The sequence below is a fragment of the Lepus europaeus genome, chromosome 21 (assembly GCF_033115175.1).
Source record: "Lepus europaeus isolate LE1 chromosome 21, mLepTim1.pri, whole genome shotgun sequence".
Classification (NCBI taxonomy): domain Eukaryota; kingdom Metazoa; phylum Chordata; class Mammalia; order Lagomorpha; family Leporidae; genus Lepus; species Lepus europaeus.
Genome location: NC_084847.1, coordinates 24,475,534 through 24,502,033, shown reverse-complemented (window position 1 = coordinate 24,502,033; position 26,500 = coordinate 24,475,534). Strand labels below are relative to the sequence as shown.

Here is a 26,500-nt window from a genome sequence, read left to right as displayed (position 1 = left end):
TTGTTCACAACCCAAATGCCCACAAGAGCTGGGGCTGGGACAGACAGAAGTCAGGAGCCCAGAACTCAATCTGGATCTCCCATGTGGCTGGCAGGGACCCAGTTTCTTGAGCCACCCCTGCTGTCTCCCCGAATGCACATTAGCAGGAAGCTGGAACCAGAAACCGAGCTGGGATTCAAACCCAAGCACTCTAATATGGATATGGGCATCCCAAGGGGTTACCCAGCCACTGTCCCAAATGGCTGCCCCCAAATAATATTACTTATAGTCCTATCATTCTCCCCAGTGGACAGAAGAAGAAACTCGGGCTTTGCGTGCTGAAGGAAGTTAGCTACGAAGTAGAGGTGGAGGATTTGAACTCAGGTCAGCCATAGGTGGTCATGGGGTTGGGGGGGGGGGCGTGGAAAGAGGTCCAAGAAATGTTTGTTGAATGGAAGAATGAGGTGTAGGTGTGAAGGGAGCCTGGGGTTGGGAGGGGGGAGCAGGAGGAAGCCCCTGAAGCGGAATCCACTCATTCAACCCACAGTTCTCCGTCACCACCTTTGTGCCAATCACCGTCCTGGGGCCGTGTGCACAGGGAGGGGATTGAGACTGTGCCTCTGCTCCCAAGGGGCTCACACACTAGTGGAGAAAACAGAAGTGAGCCCCTCCACACACACAGAGACACACACACAGAGACACACACACACAATCAGTCCTCGTGGTGCTAAGTGTGGGGTAAAACAAGACAGCACACGGGGAGGAAGCAAGCCGTGTGGGTCCGGAGGGGGCCTGGAGAAGGCAGCCCGAGGCGTGACCACCCCTTCCTCTCTGAGGGGACTGCCTGCTCGCCCCCACAGGCGTCCATGGTTCAGTGCCCAGCAGGCCCCTGCCTGCCCCAGCATCCCCTGCGCGGGGAAGCTGGGCGGCCCGGGGAGTCTGGCCACCATGCCACCTCCTCTCCTGCTCGCCTTCCTCCTCTTCCTGACCCTGGGGAGGGTCAGGTCCCAGCAACTACTGCAGGTGGAGACAGAAGGTAGGTCCAAAGAGGCAGAGAGGGAGGGAGTCGGGGCTGGAAGCCTGGGTTTGGCTGGGTGCCCTCCACAGCGTGGCTCACCCTCTCTGAGCCTCCCTTACAAAAGTCAGACAGGATCTCCAAAGACTGCGAGGGCTCAGCTCCTCCCGGCTTGTGGGGCCCTCTAGCTTGTGACCCAGCTAGTGCTGGGGCAGCAACGGGAAGGGGCTGGGACTCTCTCTCCCTCTCTCCCCACAGAGGGAAGTGATGCTGTGTTGCCGTGCCTCCAGGATCCCCCGGATGGTCCCCCCGAGCGGCTGATCTGGTCTCGGGACTCCCAAGAGCCTTTCCTGGAGCTGAGCCCCGGGTCCCCAGGCCAGGGCATCCATGTGGGGCATCTTGGCATCTTGCTCCTCATCTTCAACGTCTCTAATGAGATGGGGGGCTTCTACCTGTGCCAGCCAGCACCCCCCTCCCAGCGGGCCTGGCAGCCTGGTTGGACGGTCAGCGTGGAGGGCAGCGGTGAGGGCTGGGCCCCCCTGGGGTCGGGGAGGGGGGAAGGTGCTGGATGGGAAGTGGAGAGCCCACTGTAGCCAGCAGCCAGAGCAGAACTGGAGGGAGGGGCTGAGGGGTCGCCTCCCGTGGTTCTGGGACTCCACCGGAGGGCCTCCTGTCTCTCTCCCACCCTCCGCTCTCTCTGCGAGTCACTGTTTCTCTGTGTCTCTGTTCGTCTCTGCCGTCCCCGAGTCCCTGTGCCTCTCCTGCTCTCCTGGGAGCCTCTGTATCTGGTTCCGGGTCTCTCCCCAGGGGAGCTCTTCCGGTGGAATGCTTCGGACCCAGGTGGCCCAGGCTGTGGCCTGGGAAACGAGTCTTCCAGCTCCCAGCCATATGTGTGGGACAGAGACCACCCTATGGAGTGGCACCCGGAGCCTGCCTGCGCTTCCCCCGGGGATGATCTGAACCAGAGCTCCAGCCTGGGTGAGGGGAAATGCTGGGGAGGGTGCCAGGAAATGGGGGGTCCTGCCTGGGGGAGCAGCGACTGGAAACAGAAGGGGGTGGGGAGACAACACCCCAAGGATTAGGTTTCACTCTCCTTGTCTCTCCTTGCCACAGACCTCACCGTGGCCCCTGGCTCCACTGTCTGGCTGTCCTGTGGGGTGCCCCCTGCCTCTGTGGCCACAGGCCCCATCTCCTGGGCCCACGTACACCCTACGAAGCCCAACATCTCATTGCCAAGTCTAAACCTGACCATGGAATCCCCAGCGAGAGAGATGTGGGTCCTGGGGCCCGTTCTGATGCTGCCCCAGGTCACAGCTGTGGATGCTGGGATGTATGTCTGTCGCCGTGGCAACCTGACCATGGAGATTCACGTGACAGTCACTGTCCGGCCAGGTAGGGCTTCTCCCTGCTGTGGGGGCAGGTGCTGGGGGGTGGGGGGTTACGGGGAGGAAGTGGAAGCCAGGCCATCTTGGACTCCCAGCCTGAGGGCTAGTCCCAGCCTCTTCTCGTCTACACCCTCTTCCCATGGGACCTCCTTTGCTCCCGAGGAGTCACCATGCCTTGATCACTCTAGTTCAGGCTCCAGACCCCTAACCCCAGCTATCTCCTGGACTTGCCATTCCGTGTAGACTACACATACACAAAAATCAAAGTTAGTGTCATCCCCAGGTGTAGACCTCCGTGTGCCTCCCATTAAGAGAAGGACATCACACCACTTGCCCTCCTGTCCAAACCAGACACCTGGGCCTTCTTCCTTCTCCTCACCCCAGCCAGTGAACTGGCCACAGTGTACTGGCCATCTAGTCTTCGTTTTAATGCAATCCCACCATGCTCCTCTCCCAACCACGCTCCTCAAAGTCAGCCTCCACGGTCCCTCCAAACTTGACCTCAGCCACGTGCTGGGTCCCGACATCATCCTGCCAACTCCACTCTGTACTTCGCGTTGACCATGACCGTGTGTAACTGCGGCAAGGAAGCTGGCCGTGCTGCTCCCCTTAATCCCCGTGCTGCCTGTGACTCTTACCCTGGCTTGCTCACTAGAGGCTGCCCCGAGCCTGGGCCAGGCGCTGCGGAACAGTCCCCACCCTCCGGGCGACACGACTCCTTGGATGGAGGGATGAGAGCCCTCCTCATGGCTTGGGACTTTGAACCTGGGTCTTGCTCCCCCCCCCCCCCCCATTTATGGTCCTTGGCGGTCTTGAGGTTGGGAAGAGAGGTGCCAGGCTGGGGTCCTCCTCTCATAGCCCCTCCCCCCCAGCCATATGGCACTGGCTGCAGAGGAAAAGCGGCTGGATTGTTCCGGTTGTGGCTTTGCTTTATCTGATCTTCTGCCTGGGCTGCCTGGTGAGCTTTCTTCACCTTCGGAGAGGTGAGTCCTGGCCCCAGCCTGCACCAACCCTTCTTCCTCAAGGCAAGCCCACTTCAAGTCTGGCCACCGTGTTTTTCTCCTCCTGTCCCTCACCCACAAACCCCAGAATCCCCAACCCCACCTCCCACCCCGGTCCTCTAACCCACCTCAAACTTCTCAAGCCCCTGGAAACTCGAACTCTCATCTCCTTTTATGCATCCAACCCGAACTCCCCAGCAGCCCCCAAAGCCTCACCCTGCCAAGCTGCCCGCCCTCTGACCACGCCCCTTAACTCCCCCACCAGCCCTGATCCTGAGAAGGAAAAGAAAGAGAATGACGGACCCCACCAGGAGGTAAGGCGGCAAGTGCACCCCATTCTCCCCGCCATGCTTTGCACTCACTGCCTCCAGCGTGTCTCTGTCCCATCTCTACCCGTTGGGATACCGCCCAGTCTCCAGCTCAGCGCCAAAGCTACCTCCTCTTCGCAGACCTCCTTGGAGTGGTCCCAGAGCCCTCCGCGGGCTGTCCCAGCCTCGGGGAGCAAATCACGGGGCGCCATGTTCAACCTCGGAGGGCCTGGCCCGCATCTTGTGTCATCTGGTCCCTTCCAGTCCTGACCTCACCGCGCATCTCTCCTACCAGATTCTTCAAAGTGACGCCCCCCGCAGGAAACGGGGCCCAGAGCCAGTATGGGAACGTGCTCTCTCTTCCTACGCCCTCCTCTGGCACAGGTAAGAGGTCCTGCCAGGCTTCTGGCCCGGGCCCGCCCCTCCGGCCTTTAGCTCCGCCCCCAGAGGTAAAGCTCCGCCCAGTTCTCATTCTTCCAATCCCCTGAGCGCCACCGCTTCCCAGGCTCAGAACTCCGCCCCCGGGGCGTGTAGCCCCGCCCAGGTTTGACCACGTGACCCCTGAAACCACGCCCACCACAAGACTCACAGCCCCGCCCCAAGGGCTCCCAGGCTGCAGGCCCCCCCCCCCGAGCTTGAGGCCCCGCCCCTGGATTGAGATCCCGCCCCCCTGGTTGAGAGCCAGGTGCACAGACCTGGAGTTCCTCGGTAGAGCCCCCAGCATTCCACCCGCTGTGCGCCCCCACATGCTCTGACCCCGCTTCGCGCCGCCCCTTTGCCAGGACGCGCCCAGCGTTGGGCTGCAAGCCTGGGGGGGGCCGCCGCACCCTATGGACACCCGCTCAAAAACGTCCAGGAGGCTGGAGCCGCGGGATCCCGAAGCCTGCCAAGAGCCAGTGAGTGAGGAAGGGGGTGTCAGTCCCCACTTGGAGCGGGTGTTGGAGTGGTCCGTGGCGCGGATAGCGCACTGAGGCTTGGAGGAGGGAGCATGCGCGGTCCCCCAGCCCTATCCCACACCCCCAGGCCCAGAAGAAGAGGAAGGGGAGGCCTACGAGGAGCCGGACAGTGAGGCGGACTCGGAGTTCTATGAGAACGACTCTAACCCGGCGCAGGACCAGCTCTCCCAAGGTAAGGCTGCCCATCGCCACCCCCTGCGCCCCCGCGGCGGGCTGTGGACCCCCGCCGGACGCCTCTCCTTCTCTCCTAGACGGCAGCGGCTATGAGAACCCCGAGGAGGAGCCGTCGGGTCCTGAGGACGATGACTCCTTCTCCAACGGTAACACGGGGTGCTCGTGGGGCCCCAGAGCCGTGGGAGGATGCCTACGCTTGGAGCGCCTGGCGGCGCGGGGGCGGGAGTGATCCTGGAGTCCCTCTCTTGTCCCGCAGCCGAGTCCTATGAGAACGAAGATGAGGAGCTGGCCCCGCCGGTCACCAGGACAGCAGGTGCGTGGGAGGTGGCCTCATGCCCCAGTTCGGGGCCGGCCTGCAAGCCAGCAGCACGGTGACTCCCCTCTTCCTTCCCCAGACTTCCTGAGCCCCCACGGGTCTGCCTGGGACCCCAGCCGGGAAGCAGTCTCCCTTGGTGAGAACTCCTTGGAGCCAGCCCACCTTGCCCAGCCTGGGCAGACCTGGCCTCTGCTCTGACCCTGGCCCAACCTTGACCTGACCCTGACCTTCCGTTCGACTCCTTAACTGTAACCTCAACCCCCAGTAGTTGCACCATCCCTAACCTTGAACATCAGCACAGCCCAAACCAATTCCACACTGGGCTTTGACCTTCAACTCAGCTCTGATGCAGACTTCAACTTTGACCCCAGCCCTGCACAAATGTCCTCATGGCTCTGATTCCCTCCAGTTTGGTTCTTGACCATTTCTTTGACCTAACCCCTGGTTAACCCTGACCCTTCAGCTACCCAGGGCCCAGACTCGAAGCTGACCCACCCGATCACCCCCTCCTCGTAGACCATGGGTCAAGCCTGCCCCCTTCCCCTGCCCCTTGGCACCCGCTCCTTTGGGTAGCCGTACCTCCCTTCCCCAGTCCCCAGCCCAGCTGCCAGCCTCCAACCCTCCACGCTCCACCCAAGCAGGCTCCCAGTCCTACGAGGACATGAGAGGGATCCTGTACGCGGCCCCCCAGCTCCGCTCCTCACGGCCAGGGCCCTCTTATGAGGAAGGTGGGTGCTTCTGTGGTTCCCTCCCCACTCCAGGGTCATCGGGTCTCAGTGTCCCTCCCAGCCAACCTGCACCCCTCCCTGCTCCTATCCAGATGCAGACTCTTACGAGAACATGGACAATCCTGACGGGCCAGAACCAGCGTGGGGAGCAGGGGGCCATGGGGGAACCTGGAGCACCAGGTGACCCCCAGGTGACCAGGTACCCCAGGGACAGGAGGAAGAAGTGGAGGGCTGGCTGGGAGGAAGGGAGAGGGCAGGGCTCCCAGGGCCTTGGAGTGGCCGGGGCAGAAGCTGGGCCCCTGGACCCTTCCTCACCTCATTACCATTTCTCCTGCATAGCCTGGGGCTCCTGGGACCCCCGAGATCCACACCTGACTCTGAAATCTAGGGACTGCAAGCAGATGGTGTCAACCTGTGGAACAGCATTGCTCAGGATGTGTGCGTGTGTGTGTGTGTGTGCGCAAGTAAAACTCCCTTCCCTCTTTGCTTTCCCCAAATAAACTTGGTGAGCTCTTCCAGGCCTATGGAGTCGTGCCCTTGTGTGGGAGGGAAAGAAAAGGTGAACAGGGTCGCACCACTGTCCCCCCACTCTGCACAGCAGGCCGTTGCTCCTCTCTCCTTAACTTGCCTGCCCCATGCCCACCACCCACTCACCCAACCATTGCTGGTTCAGCGGTTGACTGCCCGGAGCCCAACAGTGAAGAGGCAACCGTCCAGGAAGTAGCAGTCGAGGGACGAGACATCCTGCACCACCATTGGGTATTTATGTATTGTTCTACTAGGGTCTGCGTAGATTTTAGATGTATTATTTATTTTCCTGTTATCTGCAAGGCAGAGCGAGGTGGACAGTCAGAGATCTTCCATCCTTAATAGCTGGGACTGGGCCTGGCCACAGCCAGAAGCCAGAAACAGGAACTGAATCCTGGTCTCCACTGCAGGTGGCAGGGACCCAAGGACATGAGCCATCACCACCTGCTGCCCCCCAGGGTGTGCGTCAGCAGGAAGCTGGAATCAGAAGCAGAGCAGGGACTCAGACCCAGGCACTCAGATATGGATGCCAGCATCCTGAGCTGTGGTTTAACTACAGTGCCAAATGCTGGTCCCCAGGGAAGTTTTCTTTTTCTTCTTTGTGCTTCTGCCTGTGGGGATCCCACAGTTCCTTGGGCTCCGCTGGCACCCCCAGGACAGCTTACATTGGCTTTGCCTCAGTTTTACAGGCTATCCAGGCTTCTGAAAAATTCATAAGTTTCTCAGAGCAGGTTTGTTTATTTTTTTAAAGATCTATTTATTTGAGAGGTAGAGTTACAGATAGAGGGAGAGACAGAGAAAGAGGACTTCCATCCGCTGGTTCACTCTCCAGATGGCCACAACGGCCGGAGTTGGGCTGATCTGAAGCCAGGAGCCAGGAGCTTCTTCTGGGTCTCCCATGCAGGTGCAGGGGCCCAAGGACTTGAGCCATCTTTCACTGCTTTCCCAGGCCACAGCAGAGAGCTGGATTGGAAGTGGAGCAGCCGGGACTGGCGCCCGTGTGGGATGCTGGTGCTGCAGGAGGAGGCTTACCCTGCTATGCCGCAGCGCCGGCCCCTCAGACCAGGTTTTCACACCAGAGGTGCAGTGTGAACCCAGGCTCGTACTTGGGGTTCCGACTGCCCACGATGGCCTTGTCCATCCCTAGCCAGTTGGGAGTGGGCTTTGCTTCCATATTGCATGCCAGCGCCTTGGGAAGAATTGGTTTCTTCTCCATCTTCTGTGCTTGGAAGACATAGCCCTTTCTCAGCCTCCAGCCTGTGCTGGAGCTCAGCTCTCTGTTGTTCCTTGGGGCTTGGAATTGGCCTCTGTTCCCTGTGGGTGTTAAAACTCCAGTCTTAGACATTCCAGCATGCCTATGGCTGCTGGGCTCCCCACCCCCCACTGCCCCGCAACCATTGTGACTTTGATTTCCTTCTGTATTTCTGGTACCAAGAAGATTCTTAAAAAAAAAAAAAAGATTTATTTGTCAGAGTTACAGAGAGAGAGAGAGAGCGAGAGAGAGCTCTTCAATCTGCCGGTTCACTTCCCAGCTGGCCTGCAATGACCAGGACTGGGCCAGGTCGAATCCAGGAGCCAGGACTTTTACCCAGATCTTCTACATGGGTGGCAGGGGCTTAAGCATTTGGGCCATCTTCGGCTGCTTTCCCAGGCCATCAGCAGGGAGCTGGGTCGGAAGTGGAACAGCCAGCATTCCAATTGGGGCCCATATGGGATGTCGGCATTGTGGGAGCAGCTTTACCTGCTATGGCACAATGCCCAGCCCTGGTACCAAGGAGATTCTGTCCTGCTTTTGAGTTCAATTATCTTTCTTTGTCTTTTTAATTAATTAATTTATTATTATTTTAAAATTTTAATTAGTTTTTAACAGATTCAATATGGTTCATAGGTACAATTCTAAGAACTTAATGATGGGTTGGTATTGAGGCCTCATTCCACCACAGGCTGGCATTGTGGAGTAGTGGGTAAAGTTGCCACCTGCCCTGCCAGCATCCCCTGTGGGCACTGGTTCAAGTCCCAGCTGCTCTATTTCCAACCCAGCTCCCTGCTGATGGTCTGGGAAAGCAGCAGGAGATGACCCAAATATCTGGGCCCCTGCCACTCACATGGGAGACCCAGATGAAGCCTCTGGCTTCTAGCTTTAGCCTGTCTCAGCCATAGCTGTTGCAGCCATCAGGGGAGTGAACCAGTGGGTGGAAGATTCTCTCTCTCTCTCTCTCTCTCTGTAACTCTTTCAAGTAAATATATAAATCAAAAATATGATATATTCTTCCTCCCTTCCTCCTTCCCCTTTCTTTTTTCTTTAATCTTTTAACTCATTCTTTCCATGAGTTTTTTTTAAAGGTGTATTTGAAAGGCAGAGTCAGAGAGAGACACAGAGAGAGAGACAGAGAATCTTCCAGCAGCTGGTTCTCTCCCCTGAAATGGCCACAACAGTCAGACCTGGGGCAGACCAAAGGCAGAGGCCGGGAGCTCCCTCCTGTCTCCCACGTGGGTTGCAGGGGCCCAGGTTCTTGAAGCATCTTTCACTACCTTCCCAGGCACGTTAGCAGGAGCTGGCTGGGAAGCAGCACAGCCAGGACTCAAAGGAGCACCCTTATATGGGATGCCGGTGTCATAAGCCACGGCTGAACCTGCTGCCCCACAGCATCGGCCTCTCAGCTGTCCATTAAAACAAAAACAAAACAAACAGAAGAAAAAAAATTAGAAACAATCTGGTCTGGCTCACCCCAGCCCCTGGACTGCCCCACCCCCCCCATTGCCTTAATCCCTGCCACTCTCTGTCATCTTTCACTCAGCCTCATTCATGTCAGCTTCCTGCCTGTGTCTGAGTTTGCGCTGTGACTCCTGGTGAAAACACTCTGCCTTCACGAGATTGGATCCATGCCTGAATCTTCTGTGTGCCTCTGGTCCCCAGCCAGAGTGGGGCAAAGGTCTCGGGCAACGAGTGGGCAGTGAAGGAGGGGGAATGAGGCTCTGCAGGAAGGGCTGCGACAGGTGCTTCCTGCAGGCAGGGTGCAGAGGAGGGAGGCACCCCGGCAGCTTGGGCCCTCCCACCCCACCCCCTTGCTGGCAAGTTGGTGGGGAGGGGAGTGGAGATTGGAGCCCAGGTGTGCTAACTCCAGCCCAGCTCTGAAATCCGAGGATCAGGGTTTGAATCCCAGCTCCAGCCCTTTCCGGGGTGTGATAGTTTCCTGGTGGGTAAAATAGGGATAATAAGGAAAGGTGCCTGGGGCCGGCGCCGTGGCTTAACAGGCTAATCCTCCGCCTTGCGGAGCCGGCACACCGGGTTCTAGTCCTGGTTGGGGCGCCGGATTCTATCCCGGTTGCCCCTCTTCCAGGCCAGCTCTCTGCTATGGCCCGGGAAGGCAATGGAGGATGGCCCAAGTGCTTGGGCCCTATACCCCATGGGAGACCAGGAGAAGCACCTGGCTCCTGGCTTCGGATCAGCGAGATGCGCTGGCCGCAGCGGCCATTGGAGGGTGAACCAACGGCAAAAAGGAAGACCTTTCTCTCTGTCTCTCTCTCTCTCACTATCCACTCTGCCTGTCAAAAAAAAAAAAAAGGATAGGTGCCTGGGATTGGCCTTGTGGCATAGCTGATAAAGCCTCTGCTTGCAGTGCCAGCATCCCATATGGGTGCCAGTTCGAGTCCTGGCTGCTCCACTTCCAATCCAGCTCCCTGATAAATATACCCGGAAGGGCAGCAGAGGATGGCTCAAGTCCCCGGGCACCCCCAGCACAGGCATGGGACACTTGGATGAAGCTCCTGGCTCCTGGCTTCGGCCTGGCCTAGCCCTAGTTGTTGTGGCCATTTGGTGGAACGAACCAGTGGAAGAAAGATCTCTCTCTGCCTCACCTTCTCTCTCTCTCTGTAACTCTGCCCATCAAATAACTAAATAGATCTTAAAAAAAAAAAAAAAAAAAAAAAAAAGGATAGCTTCCTTAGTCTAAAAGACACATAAAGCACTTGCCAGTGGCGTAGGGAGCACTCGAACACCTGTTGATTATTTGGCCTGTATTAAGGGTCTACTGTGCACCAGGAGTCAGGAGACACCAACCCATTGTGCAGAGACCTGCTCAGGCAAGAAGCCACATTCCAACTGGCGCTGTGCCATAGTGGGTTAAAAGCCTCTTCCTGCAGCACCGGCATCCCATGTGGGCGCTGGTTCTAGTCCCGGCTGCTCCAATTCCAATCCAGCTCTCTGCTATGGCCTGGGAAAACAGTAGAAGATGGCCCAAGTCCTTGGGCCCCTGCACTCACGTGAGAGACCCAGAAGAAGCTCCTGGCTCCTGGCCTCGGATCAGCACAGCTCCGACTGTTGTGGCCAACTGGGGAGCGAACCAGTGGATGAAGACCTCTCTCTCTCTCTCTCTCTCTCTCTCTCACTACTTCTCCTTCTTTCTCTGTGTAACTCTGACTTTCAAATAAATATTAAAAAAAAGAATGGGGACTGGTGTTGTGGTGCAGTGGGTTAAGTTACCTCCTGCAGCTCTGGCATCCTATGTGAAAGGTACTGGTTCAAGTTCTGGCTTCTCCTGGGAAGGCAATGGATGATGACCTAAATGCTTGGGTCCCTGCCACCCACATGGGAGACCCAGATGGAGTTCTGGGCTCCTGATTTTGGCCTGGCTCAGCCCCAGCTGTTGCTTCCATTTGGAGAATGAACCAGCAGATGGATGATCTCTCTCTCTCTCTCTCTCTCTCTCTCTCTCTCTCTCTTGCCCTCTTTGTCTCTGCCTTTAAAAAATGAGCCTGGGTTGATACCTGGCTCCAGCTCCTGACTCCAGCTTCCAGCCAAGGTGCACCCTGGGAGGCGGTGCTGATGGCTTTACGTGGCCGGACTCCTGATACCCACATGGGAGACCTGGTTTGAGTTTCTAGCTCTCAGCTTCAACCTGGCCCAGCCCTGGCTGTTGGTGGTGGTATTTGGGGGAACAAAGCAGTAGATGGGAGCCCTCTCTGTCTCTGCCTCTTAAATGAAAAACAAAAAACAAGCAAGCAAGCAAACAAAAAACACAGGGGCTGGTGCTGTGGCTTAGCCAGGAGAGCTGCCACCTGTGGCGCCAGCATCCCATATGGGCGCCAGTTCACGTCCTGGCTGCTCCTCTTCCGATCCAGCTCTCTGCTGTGGCCTGGGAAAGCAGTAGAAGATGGCCAAGTGTTTGGGCCCCTGCACCCGCGTGGGAGACCCAGAAGCTCCAGTGGCCCCAGCAGTCATTCTCCATGAGGACTTCACAGACAGCCTGGGCTTGCACCTGCTCTGCTGCAGATTTCCTCTATGGCTGGGAAGGTCTACAAATGACAGCTTCTCGGAGCTGTTTCCGAGTCTGCAGACTGGCTGCAGACCCCTCTCGAATTTGCTGAAGAAGCATTGCGGTGCCCTGGTTTGGTCTCCCACAAGGGTCCTTCCTGCAATGTGGATGGCCGGCTATGAAGAAGAAGGGCTGAAGGGCTCTGGGAGCTGGGAAGTCCTTGGAGTCCCCTCTGTCACTGCCCCCCAGGGTCCCTCTGTTCCCTGGGAAACAGCTCCACCTGCTGGAAGTTGTGTGCCTGGCAGGTTGACCTGGGCTGAGCCAGCTCAGAGAGCATCAAAGGCTTGAGCAGAGGCACTATGTGTGTGTGTGGGGTAGGGAGGGATGTCAGGTGGCTGCGGAGGGGCAGGTGTATGAGTGGCATGTGGGTGGGGTCGAGATGCTGTTCCAGATGGAGGTGTACAGTACAAGCAGTCTGAACACGGTGTGTGTGTGTGCAAGGTGTGTGGCACTGAGTGTGTACCGTGTGGGTATCAGGGGTGAAGGATGCTGTGGGGTGTACAAGGGTACTTCAGAAAGTTCATGGAGGGTGGGCCCAGCATCGTGGCACAGTGTGTAAAGCCACTGCTTACAATGCCAGCATCCCTTATTGGAACGGTAGCTTGAGTCCCAGCGGCTCCACTTCCCATGCAGCTCCCTGCTGATGCACCTGGGAAGGCAGCAGATAATGGCCCAATGCTTGGGTCCCTGCACCCATGTGGGAGACCCAGAAGGAGCTCCTGGCTCCTGACTTCGGATTGACCCAGCTCTGGCTGTTGTGGCCATTTTGGGGAGTGAACCAGCAGATGGAAGAGCTCTTAGTCTCCATCTCTCCCCTTCTCGCTGTAATTCTGCCTTTCGAATAAAATAAATAAATCTTCATAAAAAAGAAATAAAATGAGGCCGGCGCCGCGGCTCAATAGGCTAATCCTCCGCCTTGCGGCGCCGGCACACCGGGTTCTAGTCCCGGTCGGGGCACCGATCCTGTCCCGGTTGCCCCTCTTCCAGGCCAGCTCTCTGCTGTGGCCAGGGAGTGCAGTGGAGGATGGCCCAAGTGCTTGGGCCCTGCACCCCATGGGAGACCAGGAGAAGCACCTGGCTCCTGCCATCGGATCAGCGCGGTGCGCCGGCCGCAGCGCGCCAGCCACGGCGGCCATTGGAGGGTGAACCAATGGCAAAAAGGAAGACCTTTCTCTCTGTCTCTCTCTCACTGTCCACTCTGCCTGTCAAAAAAAAAAAAAAAAAAAAGAAATAAAATGAAACAATTTTTTGGGGGAAATAGTAATTTTATTTGAAAGGAAGAGTTGCAGAGAGAGAGAGAGAGAGAGAGAGAGAGAGAGAGAGAGACCGGGGCCAGCATTGCAGTATAGCAGGTTAAGCTCCATCTGTGACGCTGGGTTCTCATATGGGTGTGTCACCGGAGGAAAGGCCATGGGGTACTTGTCTTTCCGCAAGAAAGAATTCAGGCATGAGACAGAGAGCGGAGCAATAAGGCTTTATTGGGGACAGGGCTTCTGTCAGAATGGAAAGGACAGAGAGACAGCGCCCAGTCGCTCGGACTGGGGAGAGCAAGGTTACATGATTGAGTGGAGAGAATACACTTGGGCAGGCCAGGCGGACGGCTCAGCAGAGAGCAGAGAGCTGAGCACACAGCCCGGTTGGAATCCCTAGGTTTTTAAGGGAGTCTGTTTACCCACCTCCCCCTCTCCTCCAGGACAAAGGATGGAGAGTCCTGGCGGAAGGGTTTGTTGGGTGAAAATTAGCAAATTCCTCCCCAGATTTGCTGGCTGGGCAGAGCAGAGGGGCTTCCCTTAGGGTATCTGGGGAGGTTTCATTGCCCCATGTTATCAGGGCAGGTAAAGCATTTGGTCCTGAGGAGAGAGTCTCCGGAGAGCTTTCCCGGGGGGAAGGGCTGGGAGTGCCCGGGAGGTCATCAGGGTCTGAGCAGGGCTTTGAAGTGCAAGATGCTGGGTGTCTGGAGCTTCCACAGTGGGTGCTGGGCTTCAGCCCTGTCTCACACACACACTGGCTCAATTTCTGACTTCCTACCTAACAGGTGCGGGTTCAAGACCCAGTTGTTCCACTTCTGATCCAGCTCCCCACTATGTATCTCTGGGAAAGCAGTGGAAGACGACCCGAGTACTTGGCCCCCCACACCCAACTGGGAAGCCCAGAAGAAGCTCCAGGCTCCTGGCTTGGGTCTGGCACAGCCTTGGCCATTGTGGCCATTTGGAGAATGAACCAGGAGATGGAAGATCTCTCTCCCTCCGTCTCTGTCTCTCTAACTCTGCCTTTGAAAATAAATAAAAACAAATCTTTTATTTATTTATTAATTTTTTGACAGGCAGAGTAGACAATGAGAGAGAGAGACAGAGAGAAAGTTCTTCCTTTTCCGTTGGTTCACCCCACAATGGCCACTGCGGCGAGTGCGCTGCGGCCGGCACACCGAGCTGATCCGAAGCCAGGAGCCAGGTGCTTCTCCTGGTCTCCCATGCGAGTGCAGGGCCCAAGCACTTGGGCCATCCTCCACTGCCTTCCCGGGCCACAGCAGAGAGCTGGCCTGGAAGAGGACCAACCGGGACAGAATCCGGCACCCCAACCGGGACTAGAACCCGGGTGGAGGATTAGCCTATTGAGCCACGGTGCCTGCTGGTAATAAAAACAAATCTTAAAGAGAGAGAGAGAGAGAGAGAGAGATGTTCACTCCCTCAAAATAGCTACAACCCCCAGTATTGGGCCAGCCTGAAGCCAGGATCCTGGAACTCCACACAGGTCTCCCAAGTGGATGCAGGGGCCCAAGCACTTGGGCCATCTTCCGCTGCTTTCCCAGGTGCATTAGCAGGGAGCTGGATTGGAAGGGAGAACAACCAGGATTCCAACCAGCGTCCTATTGGGTGCCATTGGGCGTCACAGGGTGCTTAACCCATCGTGCCACAACACAGGCCCCTGGGGGAAAAATGTTTTAAAAAATTGCTTAAAGTTCATGGAAATTGGAATTAAAGTTTGAGGCGGGCGTTGTGGCCCAATGGGCCCACAGCTTGGGACACCCGCATCCCATATGGGATCGCCAGTTTGAGTCCCGGGCTGCTACCCCGCTTTGCACCCAGCTAAACGGGTTTACGAACATAGTCTGAGGATGTGTCGACGCCGTCTATTTGGAGAGGCTGCTGGGGCGAGGGAGGCTGTGTGAGCGCGACAGTATGTGGCCCCGAGTGGAACACTGGGTACCACAAAGGGATATGCGTTTGCCTCATGCCCAATTTCGCAGTTTCTAAAGCGATCTCCCCCTCGCCTTCCTGCTCTCAACAGCTTTAGGGCTTGAGGACTACAATTCCCAGCATGCCCCACTCCTCAAACAGGAAGATGGTCTCTTCAGTGGGCGGGTTCGGAAGAAGGTCTGTCACAGGAGAGGAAACCCGGCCAATGGGTGAGCCGGACGGAATTGAAGCCTACGCTGATTGTGCCTAAGGGATTGGAATCTTTGGCGCCTTTCTTTTAGTGGTGGATGTGTGATGGGCGGATACATTGACCAATGATAATTCTGGAAGGCGGATCCAGGGAGTGTGGGCGGGGAGAGGTGCTGACTAGCAGCCTATTCGCCCAATGAAGAAGGAAGTGGCCGTCGGGGCGGGGCGAGGCGAGTAGAGGCTGGCGTGTGTGGCGGTGGAGTGTGTATGCCATGGCGGAACCGGCGAGGAGACGGGGTCGGAGGCCCCGAGGCGGAGGTGTCGGCCGGGGGGCCCGGGGGACCCAGGGCGGCCGGGGACGGCGTCCTCGAGTCCCGCAGTCCCCAGCCCAGCGCAGTGTGGACCCGGTGCTCGTGGACTTGGTCAGCGATAGCGACGAGGATGTCCTGGAGGTCGCAACGGCGCGCGGTGTCGCCGACCCGGCCGAGGTCCCGCCCGCGGAGCCCCCGGTGGCGGCCGCGCCCCGGGACGACAGCGACAGTGAGGGGTCGGACGCGAGGGCTGCGGGGCCCCCGCGGGCCGTGGTCAGGCGGCGGCGGCGGCTGCTGCTGGATCCAGCGGACGCGCCGGTGGTCCCCGTGTACTCCGGCAAGGTGCGGCCAGGTCCCCGCGGGGGGCCCGCGACCCGGGCTCGGGGTTTCCGCTGACCGCTGAGAGCGGGTGCAGATGTGTTCGGAGGAAGGGATTCCCCGGGAGCTGTGCTCTGGAGGCCCCGGGAAGACCTGGGGTGGGATTTGGGGCGTGTTGGATTTTGAGATTGGAAGAATCCTACACTGTGGGCCCGGAAGGAGCTGGCCTCCCGGGTCGCATGCCCAGGTCCTTAGGGAGGAACCTTGACATTGGCCGTCCCGCTTGTCGCCTGCAGGTGCAGAGCAGCCTCCAGCTGATCCCAGATCACCTGTCCCTTCTGAAACTCTACCCTGAGGGAGATGAGGACGGTAAGGAGGGCATCGGGGAGAGGCGCCCCGCAGGCTCAGGGGCGGGAGACTGCGGTGTCCCAGCCAGGAAGGGAGCTGCACTGTTGGCTGGGAGGAGCCGGCCTTGAAGTGCTGTCCAAGCCGACTCTGATCACTCCAGAGAGCACACGCACAAACTTCAGGATCCCGCAGATCCGATTCTGCAGGGGGCAGGTGTTGAGAGTCCGACAGTGTGTTACATCTGCAGCAACTTTTTAATTTTTTTTTAAAGATTTATTTAATTTATATGATAGGCAGGGTGACAGGGGAGAGGAGAGAGGGAGGGAGAAATCTTCTATCTGCTGTTCCACTCCCCAGTGGCTTGGCCAGGCTAAAGTCAGGAGCCTAAGAATAGCATCCCAGTCCCCCGTGTGGATGCAGGGGCCCAAGGTCTTGGCCCATCTGCTGCTTTCCCAGGCGCATTAGCAGGGAGCCGGATTGGAAGCAGAGCAGGTGGGACTGGTGCTGTGCCCAGATATGGGACACTGGCATCACAGGTGGTGACGTATCCACTGCACCACAATGCTGGCCCCTGCAGCAAGTTCTTTGGGAATACTCTAGAGCTGACAGAATGTTCTTTGAAGTTTTTTTTTTTTTTTTTTTTTTAAGATTTTTATTTATTTGAGAGGTAGAGTTACAGACAGTGAGATGGAGAGACAGAGAGAGAGGTCTTCCATCTGCTGGATCACTCCCCAGATGGCCGCAATGGCCAGAACTGGGCTCATCTGAAGCCAGGACCCAGAAGCTTCCTCCAGGTCTCCCATGCAGGTGCAGGGGCCCAAATACTTGGGCCATTCTCCACTGCTTTCCCAGGCCATAGCAGAGAGCTGGATTGGAAGTGGAGCAGCCGGGACTCGAACTGACGCCCCTATGGGACGCCGGTGCTGCAAGTGGAGGCTTTAGCCCACTACCCCACAGTGCTGGCCCCCTCTGAATTTTTAAAGATTTATTTATTTGAACTGTGGAGAAGCAGAGACATCTTCTGTCTGCTGGTTCGCTCCCTAAATGCGCACTAGCGGGGGCTGGGCCAGGCCGAAGCCAGGAGCCTGGGACTTCACCTAGGACTTCCATGTAGGGGGCAGGGACCCATGCGTCTTCTGCTGCCTCCCAGGCGCTTTAGCAGGAAGCCGGATCAGAAGCAGAGCAGCCGGGACTCGAACCAGGCACTCTGATACGGGCTGTAGCATGGAGAGCAGTGTCTCCGCCTGCGGCACCACAGCGCTCACCGGTCTGAAGCCTCTGCCTCCGCTGGCCCTCTCCTGGCCAACTCTCCCCCTGTCTCCCCTCTGCCCGCAGAGGCGGACGTGGCCGACCCTGGCAGTTCCCAGCTTGAGGATTCCCCGGCGACCAGCTCTCCGTGGAAGAAGCTGAGGAGTCAGGATAAGGAGGAAGAGAAGAAAGAGGAGGTGTTTCTGTGAGTGAGCCTGGGGCTCTTGGGCCCTGGGTGCAGGGAGGGCTGGAGGGTAAGCGGGGCGGGACCCTTGGGTGGCTCCTGAAGGGGGGAGGAGAAGGGCTGAGAGGGGGCCTGGGGCTCAGGCAGGGCGGGAGGCTCCTGGAGGAGGTGGTGGCAGACCTTACGGAGGGCCCACGGCGGCGTAGCCCGAGACAGGAATACGGGGTGACCAGCTGGTCCCTGGCTTCTCCGCGCGTCTCCTTCCTCTCCCGGGACCTGGCGCTGGCCGTGGGGTCCGCGAGTGACCGGAGTCCTGGAGCGGGTTCAGAGTTAACCCCGGCACTGGGGAGCACTGCGTGCCTGGCGGGTGTTGTTGGGTCTTCACCCGGGAGCGGACTTATCTCTAGGCGAGGCGTTTCTCCCCCTCCTGTTTGGGTCCTGTCAAGGTGGCCTCTCGGGTTTTCTGTGTGCGTTGGAAAGCGTGTTCCCGGAAAGCACCCTTGGCCGTGTGGTGGCCGGTGAGGTGCGGCCGGGCTGTGTGTTGCCCCTCTCCAGCCCCTGTCTCTCTCCGCAGGGTACAGGACACCTCCCCTTTGCCTGCAGCACCGCAGAGGAGCAAAAGCAGAAAACACACTCAGGCACTCAGGAAGTTAAGGTGCCGAGGGCAGGGCGGGGTGCAGAGGGGTCGTGGGGGGAGGGGAGGGGCAGCCGACTCTAACTCCCGCGTGCACGCCAGGGAAGTGAACAAGCGCCTCCAAGATCTGCGATCCACCCTGAGTCCCAAGCAGCACCGGGCCCCGGGCCCCCCGAGCCCAGACGATGAGGTGGTTGTCGTGGAGGGGCCCGTCCTCCCGGACAACCCCCGACTCTTCCCGCTCAAGATCCGGTGCCGGGCCGAGGTGGTCAGGTTGCCCGTGAGAATGGTGAGTGCTGGGGCAGGGCCAGGGGAGGGGCCGGGGGCTGCCCAGGGCGGGGCTGTGGGGTCCCAAAGGTGCGCTAGCCGCTCCGCCCACCGCATGCTCAGGCCTCCGTGCGTTTACGTTGCTGGTGTTCACCTCTGGCTGTAGTTTTTCTCCCCCTCCCCGCTGTGTCTGGCAAACTTCACCCATGCTGAAAGGCTCTACTTGCTTTTTTTTTCTTAGAACCGTCAGTTTGTTTTTAAGATTTATTTTATTTATTTATTTGAAAGGCAGAGTTACAGAGGGAGGGAAAGACAGAGAGAAAGGTCTTCATCGGCTGGTTCACTCCCCAAATGGCCACCACGGCCAGAGCTGGGCCGATCTGAAGCCAGAAGCCAGGAGCTTCTTCCAGGTCTCCTGTGTGGGTGCAGGGGCCCAAGGACTTGGGCCGTCCATCTGCCACTGCTTTCCCAGGTGCATTAGCAGGGAGCTTGATCAGAAGTGGAGCAGCCGGGACAAGACCCGGCACGCACCCGCAGGGGATGCCAGTGCCTCAGGCAGTGGCTTTACCCCCTGTGCCACAGTGCTGGCCCCGACAGCTGGCTTGCTGGGGCGTGTGAGTTCCAGGTTGTTACAATCCCCACCACTCCCTTTTGTCTCCTACCCTGTGGCTGCTTCATTGCCTCGGCTCCTCCCCTGAAGCCCTGACTGACATGATTGTATTCTGTGTCTTGCCAGGTAAATATGACCAGACTCACAGCTGAGGAGTTCAGCAAATAGCTAAGGCCAGAAACTTCGGCTTGGGGTGGGGGTGTTTGGGTTGGGGGCTGGGGATTAGCGAGACAGGAAGGCCTCCTTTGCTTCTTGTCCCCTACCCTAGTCGGAGCCCCTACAGAGCGTGGTGGACCACATGGCTGCCCATCTTGGGGTGTCCCCAAGCAGGATCCTCTTGCTCTTTGGAGAGACGGAGCTGTCCCCTACCGCCACCCCGAGGACCCTGAAGCTTGGCGTGGCTGACATCATTGGTGAGAGGAAGGCAGGGAACTGGGGTCTGGTGGAGGCTTTTGCCCCCGGAGGGGGCGGTGGGGAGGAGTCTGGAGGGGGCCCTGCCTCCGACCCCCTGCTCAGGCCTGGCCCCCCATCCTGCCTCCTACAGACTGTGTGGTGCTGGCAAGTTCGTCGGAGGCCACGGAGACGTCCCAGCAGCTCCAGCTGAGGGTGCAGGGGAAGGAGAAGCACCAGACGCTGGAGGTCTCGCTGTCCCCAGTGAGTGGGAGACTCGCTCTCCGTGCCTTCCCCTTGCCTGGCTGGCCCCTCTCTGTGGCTCTGCCCATCTTCCAGCTTTCTCCCTGCACCTGCGGGACCCTCTGCTCCACTCCATGCTGCCCCTCAGTCTCGCGACTCACCCCCTCCCCCCCCCCCCCGCCCTGGGGAGGACTCTCAGACAGCAGCCAACAAAACCCATCAAAAACAAGCCGCACTTCTGAGTGCCAGGCCCCATGCTGAGCGTGACCGCCTCATGCTCAGGGTGTTCAGGTCACGGCAGTCTTCCGTGGGAAAGCATGGCGGTCACCCTCGCTTCCCCAGGAAGGAAACGCGGGTGTGCAGAGCTGGAGGGGCTTCTGCAGGGGCGTCTTAGGCCAGCTCTGCCGGGACACCATCAGCCCCATCGTATACACAGTGTGGCCTTCTGCCGGGTCCGTTACCTGCAGTCAGTATTGAGTGGAAAAATCCAGAAAGGAACAAGCAAATCTCTTTTTGTAAAGGTTTATTTACGTGAAAGAGTTACAGAGTGAGGTAGAGACAGAAAGAGAGAGAGAGAGAGAGAGAGAGAGAGGTCTTCCATCCACTGATTCACTCCCCAAATGGCCGCAACAGCCAGAGCTAAGCTGATCTGGAGCCAGGAGCTTCTTCCCAGTCTCCCAATGTGGGTGCAGGGGCCCAAGGACTTCGGGCCTCCTCCGCTGCTTTCCCAGACACATTAGCAGGGAGTTGGATTGGAAGTGGAGCAGCCGGGACTCGAACTGATGCCCATATGGGATGCCAGCACTGCAGGCAGCGGCTTTACCCGCCACACCACAAACGCTAGCCTCTCAAATTCTATTTTCTGCCAGTGCACAGTAGATTGTCATTCAGCCAAGCTCTCGGCTGCTTTATAATATTACTTATAATAACCTTACTCCGGTTTCCAATAGCATTCCTCATTTGTGCCAGATACCTCCCCAGAGCAAACCCGCCCCCTCCTGTTTTTTTGGGTTTTTTTTTTGAGACTTACTTATTTGAAAGAGTGACGAGAGGGAGACACACACACACAGAGATGTCTTCCAACTGCTGGTTCACTCCCCAAGTGGCCACGACAGCTGGGGCTGAGCCAGGCTGGAGCCAGGAACGAAGAACTCTGTCTGGGTCTCCCATGTGGGTGGCAGGGGCCCAGGTGCTCGGGCCGTCTTCCACTGCCTTCCCAGGTGTATTAGCAGGAAGCTGGATTGGAAGTGGAGCAGCTGGGACTTGAGCCAATGTGCTTGCTCTGTAAGGATGCTAGTCACACGGCGTTAGCACCCAGTGTCATCAAGTACGACCTCATCTTAACCGGGTTATGTCTGCAAAGACCCTCTTTCTAAGTAAGGTCACGTTCACACTTGCCAGGGGTTAGGACTGGAGAACACGTCCAACCCAGGACACTTAGGTCTGAGGTCTTACACGTAGGAAGTAGGGGAGCTGGGCCTCCAGCTTGGGTCCCTCTTGCCGGAAAATCTGGTGATCAATGCCTCTGTCTTAACGGGGGCGGAGATTGAGGTTTTCGGAATTTGCCTACACCTTGAGACCTGAGGCACCGTGCCCACCCTCTGCCTGCGGAAGCTGTGCCCCAGAGGGAGGAAGGGGCTCACCCCAGCTCGCAGAGGGGAACCCAGCTCTGCTTCCATTGGCACTCCTCTGTCCCCGGGAGCTCCCCAGCTCCTCCTGCCACCTTCTTACCCTGGTTTTCTCCCTCTCCTTCCAGGCCTCTCCCCTCAAGACCCTCATGTCCCGCTACGAGGAGGCCATGGGACTCTCGGGACACAAGCTCTCCTTCTTCTTTGATGGGACAAAGCTTTCAGGCAAGGAGCTGCCCGCCGATCTGGGCATGGAGTCTGGGGACCTCATTGAGGTCTGGGGCTGAAACCGCACTCCCTGTTCGGAGGCCCAGGCAGGACTTGGGGAGATCGCCTGCCCCCCTCACCCGCCCCCCTTTTGCCCAGTAAGTGCTAGCAGAAGCTGCAGAATTTAACTTTAAGTGGAAACAAAACCAAGGCGTGACCTTTGACCCCCTCTTCTGTCAACGCTGATATTAAGCCGTTAACTAGCTGGTTAGCTGTGGTGCTGGTTGGTGGCCATGGCCTCTGTAAGGAGGAGGAGTCCGCGCCCTAGCCTTTCCCTTCCACCACCACCCTTTCCTTCCTCCCGGTGTGAAATGCTGCTCCTATCTGAAGAGGGAGTCGCAGCAGTGAGGGCTGGGTGTGGGCTGCAGCAGTGACCTTGTTCTCCCGGAGCCGGGCCTGGGGTTTGCTTGAGGCCCACATACCAGTGTGGTTCCGGGATGGCCCAGCTCTCACCGCCTTAGCTGAAGCTCAGGCAGACAGCTCTTTGGAAGGGTGAAGCCGTGGGTTCTCGGCTCTGGGCACCTTCTCACCCACGGGGCCCCCGTAGAGCCTCCCTTCCGGCCGCGTGCGGCCTCGTGCGCACGCGGCAGACAGCACTGAGCACACCCAGCTCTTGCGTTTTGCATCTCGGGGCTGAAGACCCATGTAAGGATTCTCTGGTCTCATGGTGTCTGCAATTCTTCATGCCTCTTCCATAGGCACCCGGTCTTATGTGTTTATTACCTGTCTTTATTTTCTTCTTCCTTTCCCCCCATTTTTCCATTATCCGTGTTTTTTTCCCCATGTCTTTGAATGTGAATGTCTCCTTGTAAAATGTTTTATGTGTGCACTGACTTCTACTGTACTTGACACGGAACCGTGCAATCGCTGTTGTCCTGTCTTCTTCACTCACCGTGTGTGAAGACCTAACCCTGTTGCTTAGTCAAGGTCTGCATCGCTCACTGGCACTGTGTGTGGCTCCCCACGGTGCCACCTGCCACCCGGGGCCTCCTCGGAGCCTGAAGGCGTGCCCATCTGGGTGCTTCCAACTCTGTGGCACTTGCAAGGCCATGATAAAAACCCCATTCATGTGGCCCCGTCCGTGCCTGGCTGAGAACTGTAGCACGCGAACCCAGGACAGGATTACAGGTCATACAGGCCAGTTTTTCCATGGCTTTCTAGATTTTTCTTTAAGGTGGGATTTGACCCTCCCACTTGAGGTTTGGCTGTCTCGCCACCTTCACCAGCACTCGATGTCACCCCACACACCCTGGTGCTGTGTTGAACGTGCGCTGATCTGATGGCCACTGGTCACACGTGCCAGCCTCTCTGGTGTTCCTGTCTGTGAATCGCTCATTTTCTAACGGGAGCTCCTAATCTCTTCGTGGTTGGTTCTCAGGAACTGCTTGTCTATTCCTGGGCCATTGCAAAGAACTCAGAACCGCTCTATTATCTGTTGGTGTTTTAGGGCCGGCCCTCCACAAATAGGCCTTTAGGCCTTATCGTTTTATGGTAGATGTGGGAACTACTTTGTCGTAAAAGTTTGTTGCCTTTTTTTTTTTTTTTTTTTTTCCTGATTTCTTATTTCAAAGGAGTTGAGATGTTTTACATTTTCTTCTATTCGCTCATTGGTTGGCCCTTCTACACAGAGGCCACTAACCAGGGCCGAAGCCAGCTGGTGCCCCCTGGTGCTTTGCCCGGGCTGACGTCGGTTCTGGTTCCGATTGGTGGATGCTAGGCCCTCGTGGTTGCTAAACCCTGAATGTCCCTTTGTAAACGATTTGATTCGCACCTTTGTATCTGAGACCAAGGTTTATTTCGCAACCTGGGATGAGCCAGTTTTCTCAATACCGTCTACTAAAAGCCATTCACTGATATGTGCTATGATTTAGCAAAAGTATGTCAACCGCTGAAAACGTTTCTTTGTTGAATATGGAATTCCTGTTGAGTTTGATAACATTTAGGTGACCCATGATAGTGCTGCAGTTTTTTGGACCTTTCATGTCCATGAATAAGCCTGACACATTAAAATTATGTCATCAATCCCAGCAAAATAAATGGGAGCACTTTGAGCTGTGTGTCCTTTGGCATGTCCGCCTGTGCGCCCCTCACGTGACTCCCGAGGTCGCTGGGGCAGAGGCCGTCCGTTCATCCCTCAGCCCCGGTCTTCCTCCTGCCCAGGTGAGGGCAGCGTGGCCCTGTGCGCAGCGCAGGTGCTCGGAGCCGACCCCACAGGGGTCTGCACCTGCACCATGGATCCAAAATATTTGGGAGAAGAGTCGCCTCCGTGGCTTTTTAAAGATTTATGTATTTGAAAGGCAGAGTTACAGAGAGAGGGAGAGAGACAGACAGAGCTCTTCCATCCACTGGTTCACTCCCCAAATGGCTGCAATGGCCGGAGCTTGGCCGATCCGAAGCCAGGAGCCTCTGCCCAGTCCCCAACCTGGGTGCAGGGGCTCAAGGACTTGGGCCATCTTCCACTGCTTTCCCAGGCCACAGCAGGGAGCTGGATCAGAAGTGGAGCAGCCAGGATTCGAACAGGATTTGAACCGGCACCCATATGAGATGCCAGCACTGCAGGCGGCGGCTTAACCCACTATGCCACAGCACCGGCCCCTCTAGAGACGATTGGAAGTGTATGTGAGGCTGTGTGTAGGGACTTGAGCCTCCGTAGTTCTGGGTACCCATGTGGGTTCCGGAACTCCCTCCCTGTGAATGCAAGGGACGACTATTTCCTGACTTCCCTGTGGCTCTGGCCGGGGCTCCTGGGTGTGAGTGGGAGAGGGTGCCAGGGCACGTTGGTGGTGGGCTGTGTGTGCCCCTCTCCTGCCCGTCTTCCTGTGCGCTGGCTGCAGCCCTCCTGACCCGGGGTGGCCTCTGGAATGGACGCCTCAGGGAGGAACCAGGGTCTCGGGCTGACCGCTGGGCCTCTGTGAGAGGCACTGGGTCCTGTTTCAGTCACTGTAACCCGGGGATTTCGTGCCCAGGTCTAACCCCAGGGGGTTGTGATGGGAAGCACAGCCGGGGGTCCTCTTTGGGGACCCATGTGGATTTAGCTCTGAGTGGAAGCCCTCGTCACTCGTTGAATATGGCACCTCCCCAGCTTCCCTCGGATTCTGCCAGGTGGCTAACCAATGTGGCTGGACCTCTGTCTAAACCCTCTAGCAAGTGCTGGAAGGTTCCAGTTCCCCCCATCTTCCCAGCACCGCGTCTGGGGAGGCTATGAGCAAGACAACTCTTGATAAAAGAATCTGCATTTCTCCTGTGGCAAGAGAGATTGTTCCAGACGGTCTTGTAAAGCCCTGTTGATGGCAGGCCTCTGAACTGTGAGGGAGCCTCAGCGGAGCCACACGCCAAGCCCAACACTCTCCCAAACCTCATCCCCCCGGAGCAGTCCTGGGAGGTAGGCGAGGTTCTTTACTTCTGCTTGCAGAAGCTTAGAGAGGAGGCAGCCCGCCCCCAGCCACCGGCCACCGGCCGCAGAGCTGTCCGCACGGTGGGCCTGACACATGCTCAGAATCCCCCAGGAGACCAGGGACTCCCTCATTTTATTTATTTATTTGAAAGTTAGAGACAGAGGCAAACAGATCATCCATCTGCTGGTTCATTCCCTAAATGTCCACAACAACCAGGGCTGGGCCAGAACCAAGCCAGGCACCGGAACCGGGGCGGGGAATCTGACTTAGTTTACCCCCTTGAGTTTCCTTTTCAGAGATGTTCAGGGAACTTTCTCTGCAGTGTCGTACTCCGGGGGGCCAGAGCACCACAGACGTGCAGTGGCTGACGCTGCAAGAAGCCAGTGTGAGTGATTTTTGGACATTCAGTGTATAGACACGTGTGCTCCAAGGAGGGCCTTCCCACTCTCCCTTTTCTGGAACCTCCTCCCCCAACCCTGGCTATTGGAGGGAGGGAGAGAGAGAGATTCCATCACTGGTTTACTTCCCAAATGGCTGCAACAGCTGGGGCTGGGGCCGGGGCTGGGCCAGGCCAAAGCCAGGAGCCAGGAGCTCCTTCCCGGTCTCCCACATGGGTACAGAGGCCCAAACACTTGGGCCATCTTCTGCTTTCCCAGGTCATTAGCAGGGAGCTGGATTGGAAGTGGAGCAGCTGCCTGGTGCCCACATGGGATGCTGGCCTGGCAGGCGGCTGCCGAACCAGCACAAGCCACAGCGCCAGCTGTGGCACACTGCTTCTCGGGAGGCAGCTGCTTGCTTTTTTTTTTTTTTTTTTTTTTTGGACAGGCAGAGTTAGACAGTGAGATAGACAGAGAGAAAGGTTTTCCTTCTGTTGGTTCACCCCCAAATGGCTGCCACGGCCAGCGCGTTGCGCTGATCCGAAGCCAGGAGCCAGGTGCTTCCTCCTGGTCTCCCATGCGGGTACAGGGCCCAAGCACTTGGGCCATCCTCCACTGCCTTCCCGGGCCACAGCAGAGAGCTGGACTGGAAGAGGAGCAACCAGGACAGAACTGGCGCCCCAACCGGGACTAGAACCCGGGGTGCCGGCGCCGCAGGCGGAGGGTTAGCCAAGTGAGCTGTGGTGCTGGCCGGGAGGCAGCTTCTTTAGGGACATCTGCCTTCCCACTGCCTCCTCTCCTCGTCACGAGTCAAGCTTTCCTCCGAGCCGCTCCTGTGACACCTGAGCGAACATCCCTGGGCCTGCTAACAATGCCTTTTTATTGCTCAGGAGCATGTCGTACAGGTACACTGTTCACCTGGTTATGGACATGTGGGTTTCCCCTTCGTTTTTTTTTTTCCCTGTTATGAATAATCCTACAAACATTCATAAACAAGCTTTTGTTTGGACATACGTGGGCCTTCACAGGAAGCTAGAATTGGCAGTGGAGTTGGACTCAAACCCAGGTACTTGCTCTAGGATGCAGGGGTCCCAAGCAGCGGCTTTTTTTTTTTTTTTTTTTTAAAGACTTATTTGGGTGCCGGCGCTGTGGTGCAGCGGGTCAAAGTCCCAGCCTGCAGTGCTGGCAT

General features: G+C 57.6%; 2 protein-coding genes across 2 annotated transcripts; both read left to right on the top strand.

The window, feature by feature from the left end:
* Positions 1-927: 927 nt before the first annotated feature.
* CD19 (CD19 molecule) lies at positions 928-6,315 on the top strand. Its single transcript, XM_062180066.1, has 15 exons — positions 928-1,015; positions 1,253-1,516; positions 1,802-1,972; positions 2,108-2,386; positions 3,252-3,362; positions 3,646-3,694; positions 3,984-4,072; positions 4,471-4,584; positions 4,712-4,816; positions 4,896-4,964; positions 5,075-5,131; positions 5,214-5,270; positions 5,776-5,862; positions 5,955-6,061; positions 6,202-6,315. The coding sequence occupies exons 1-14, from the start codon at positions 928-930 to the stop codon at positions 6,044-6,046; spliced, it is 1,632 nt and encodes a 543-aa protein (XP_062036050.1). The 3' UTR covers positions 6,047-6,061; positions 6,202-6,315.
* A 9,022-nt stretch (positions 6,316-15,337) lies between these two features.
* On the top strand, positions 15,338-23,576 carry NFATC2IP (nuclear factor of activated T cells 2 interacting protein). Its single transcript, XM_062180361.1, has 8 exons — positions 15,338-15,744; positions 16,017-16,089; positions 17,404-17,521; positions 18,075-18,155; positions 18,237-18,423; positions 19,280-19,424; positions 19,556-19,665; positions 21,401-23,576. The coding sequence occupies exons 1-8, from the start codon at positions 15,364-15,366 to the stop codon at positions 21,557-21,559; spliced, it is 1,254 nt and encodes a 417-aa protein (XP_062036345.1). The 5' UTR covers positions 15,338-15,363; the 3' UTR covers positions 21,560-23,576.
* Positions 23,577-26,500: the final 2,924 nt, after the last annotated feature.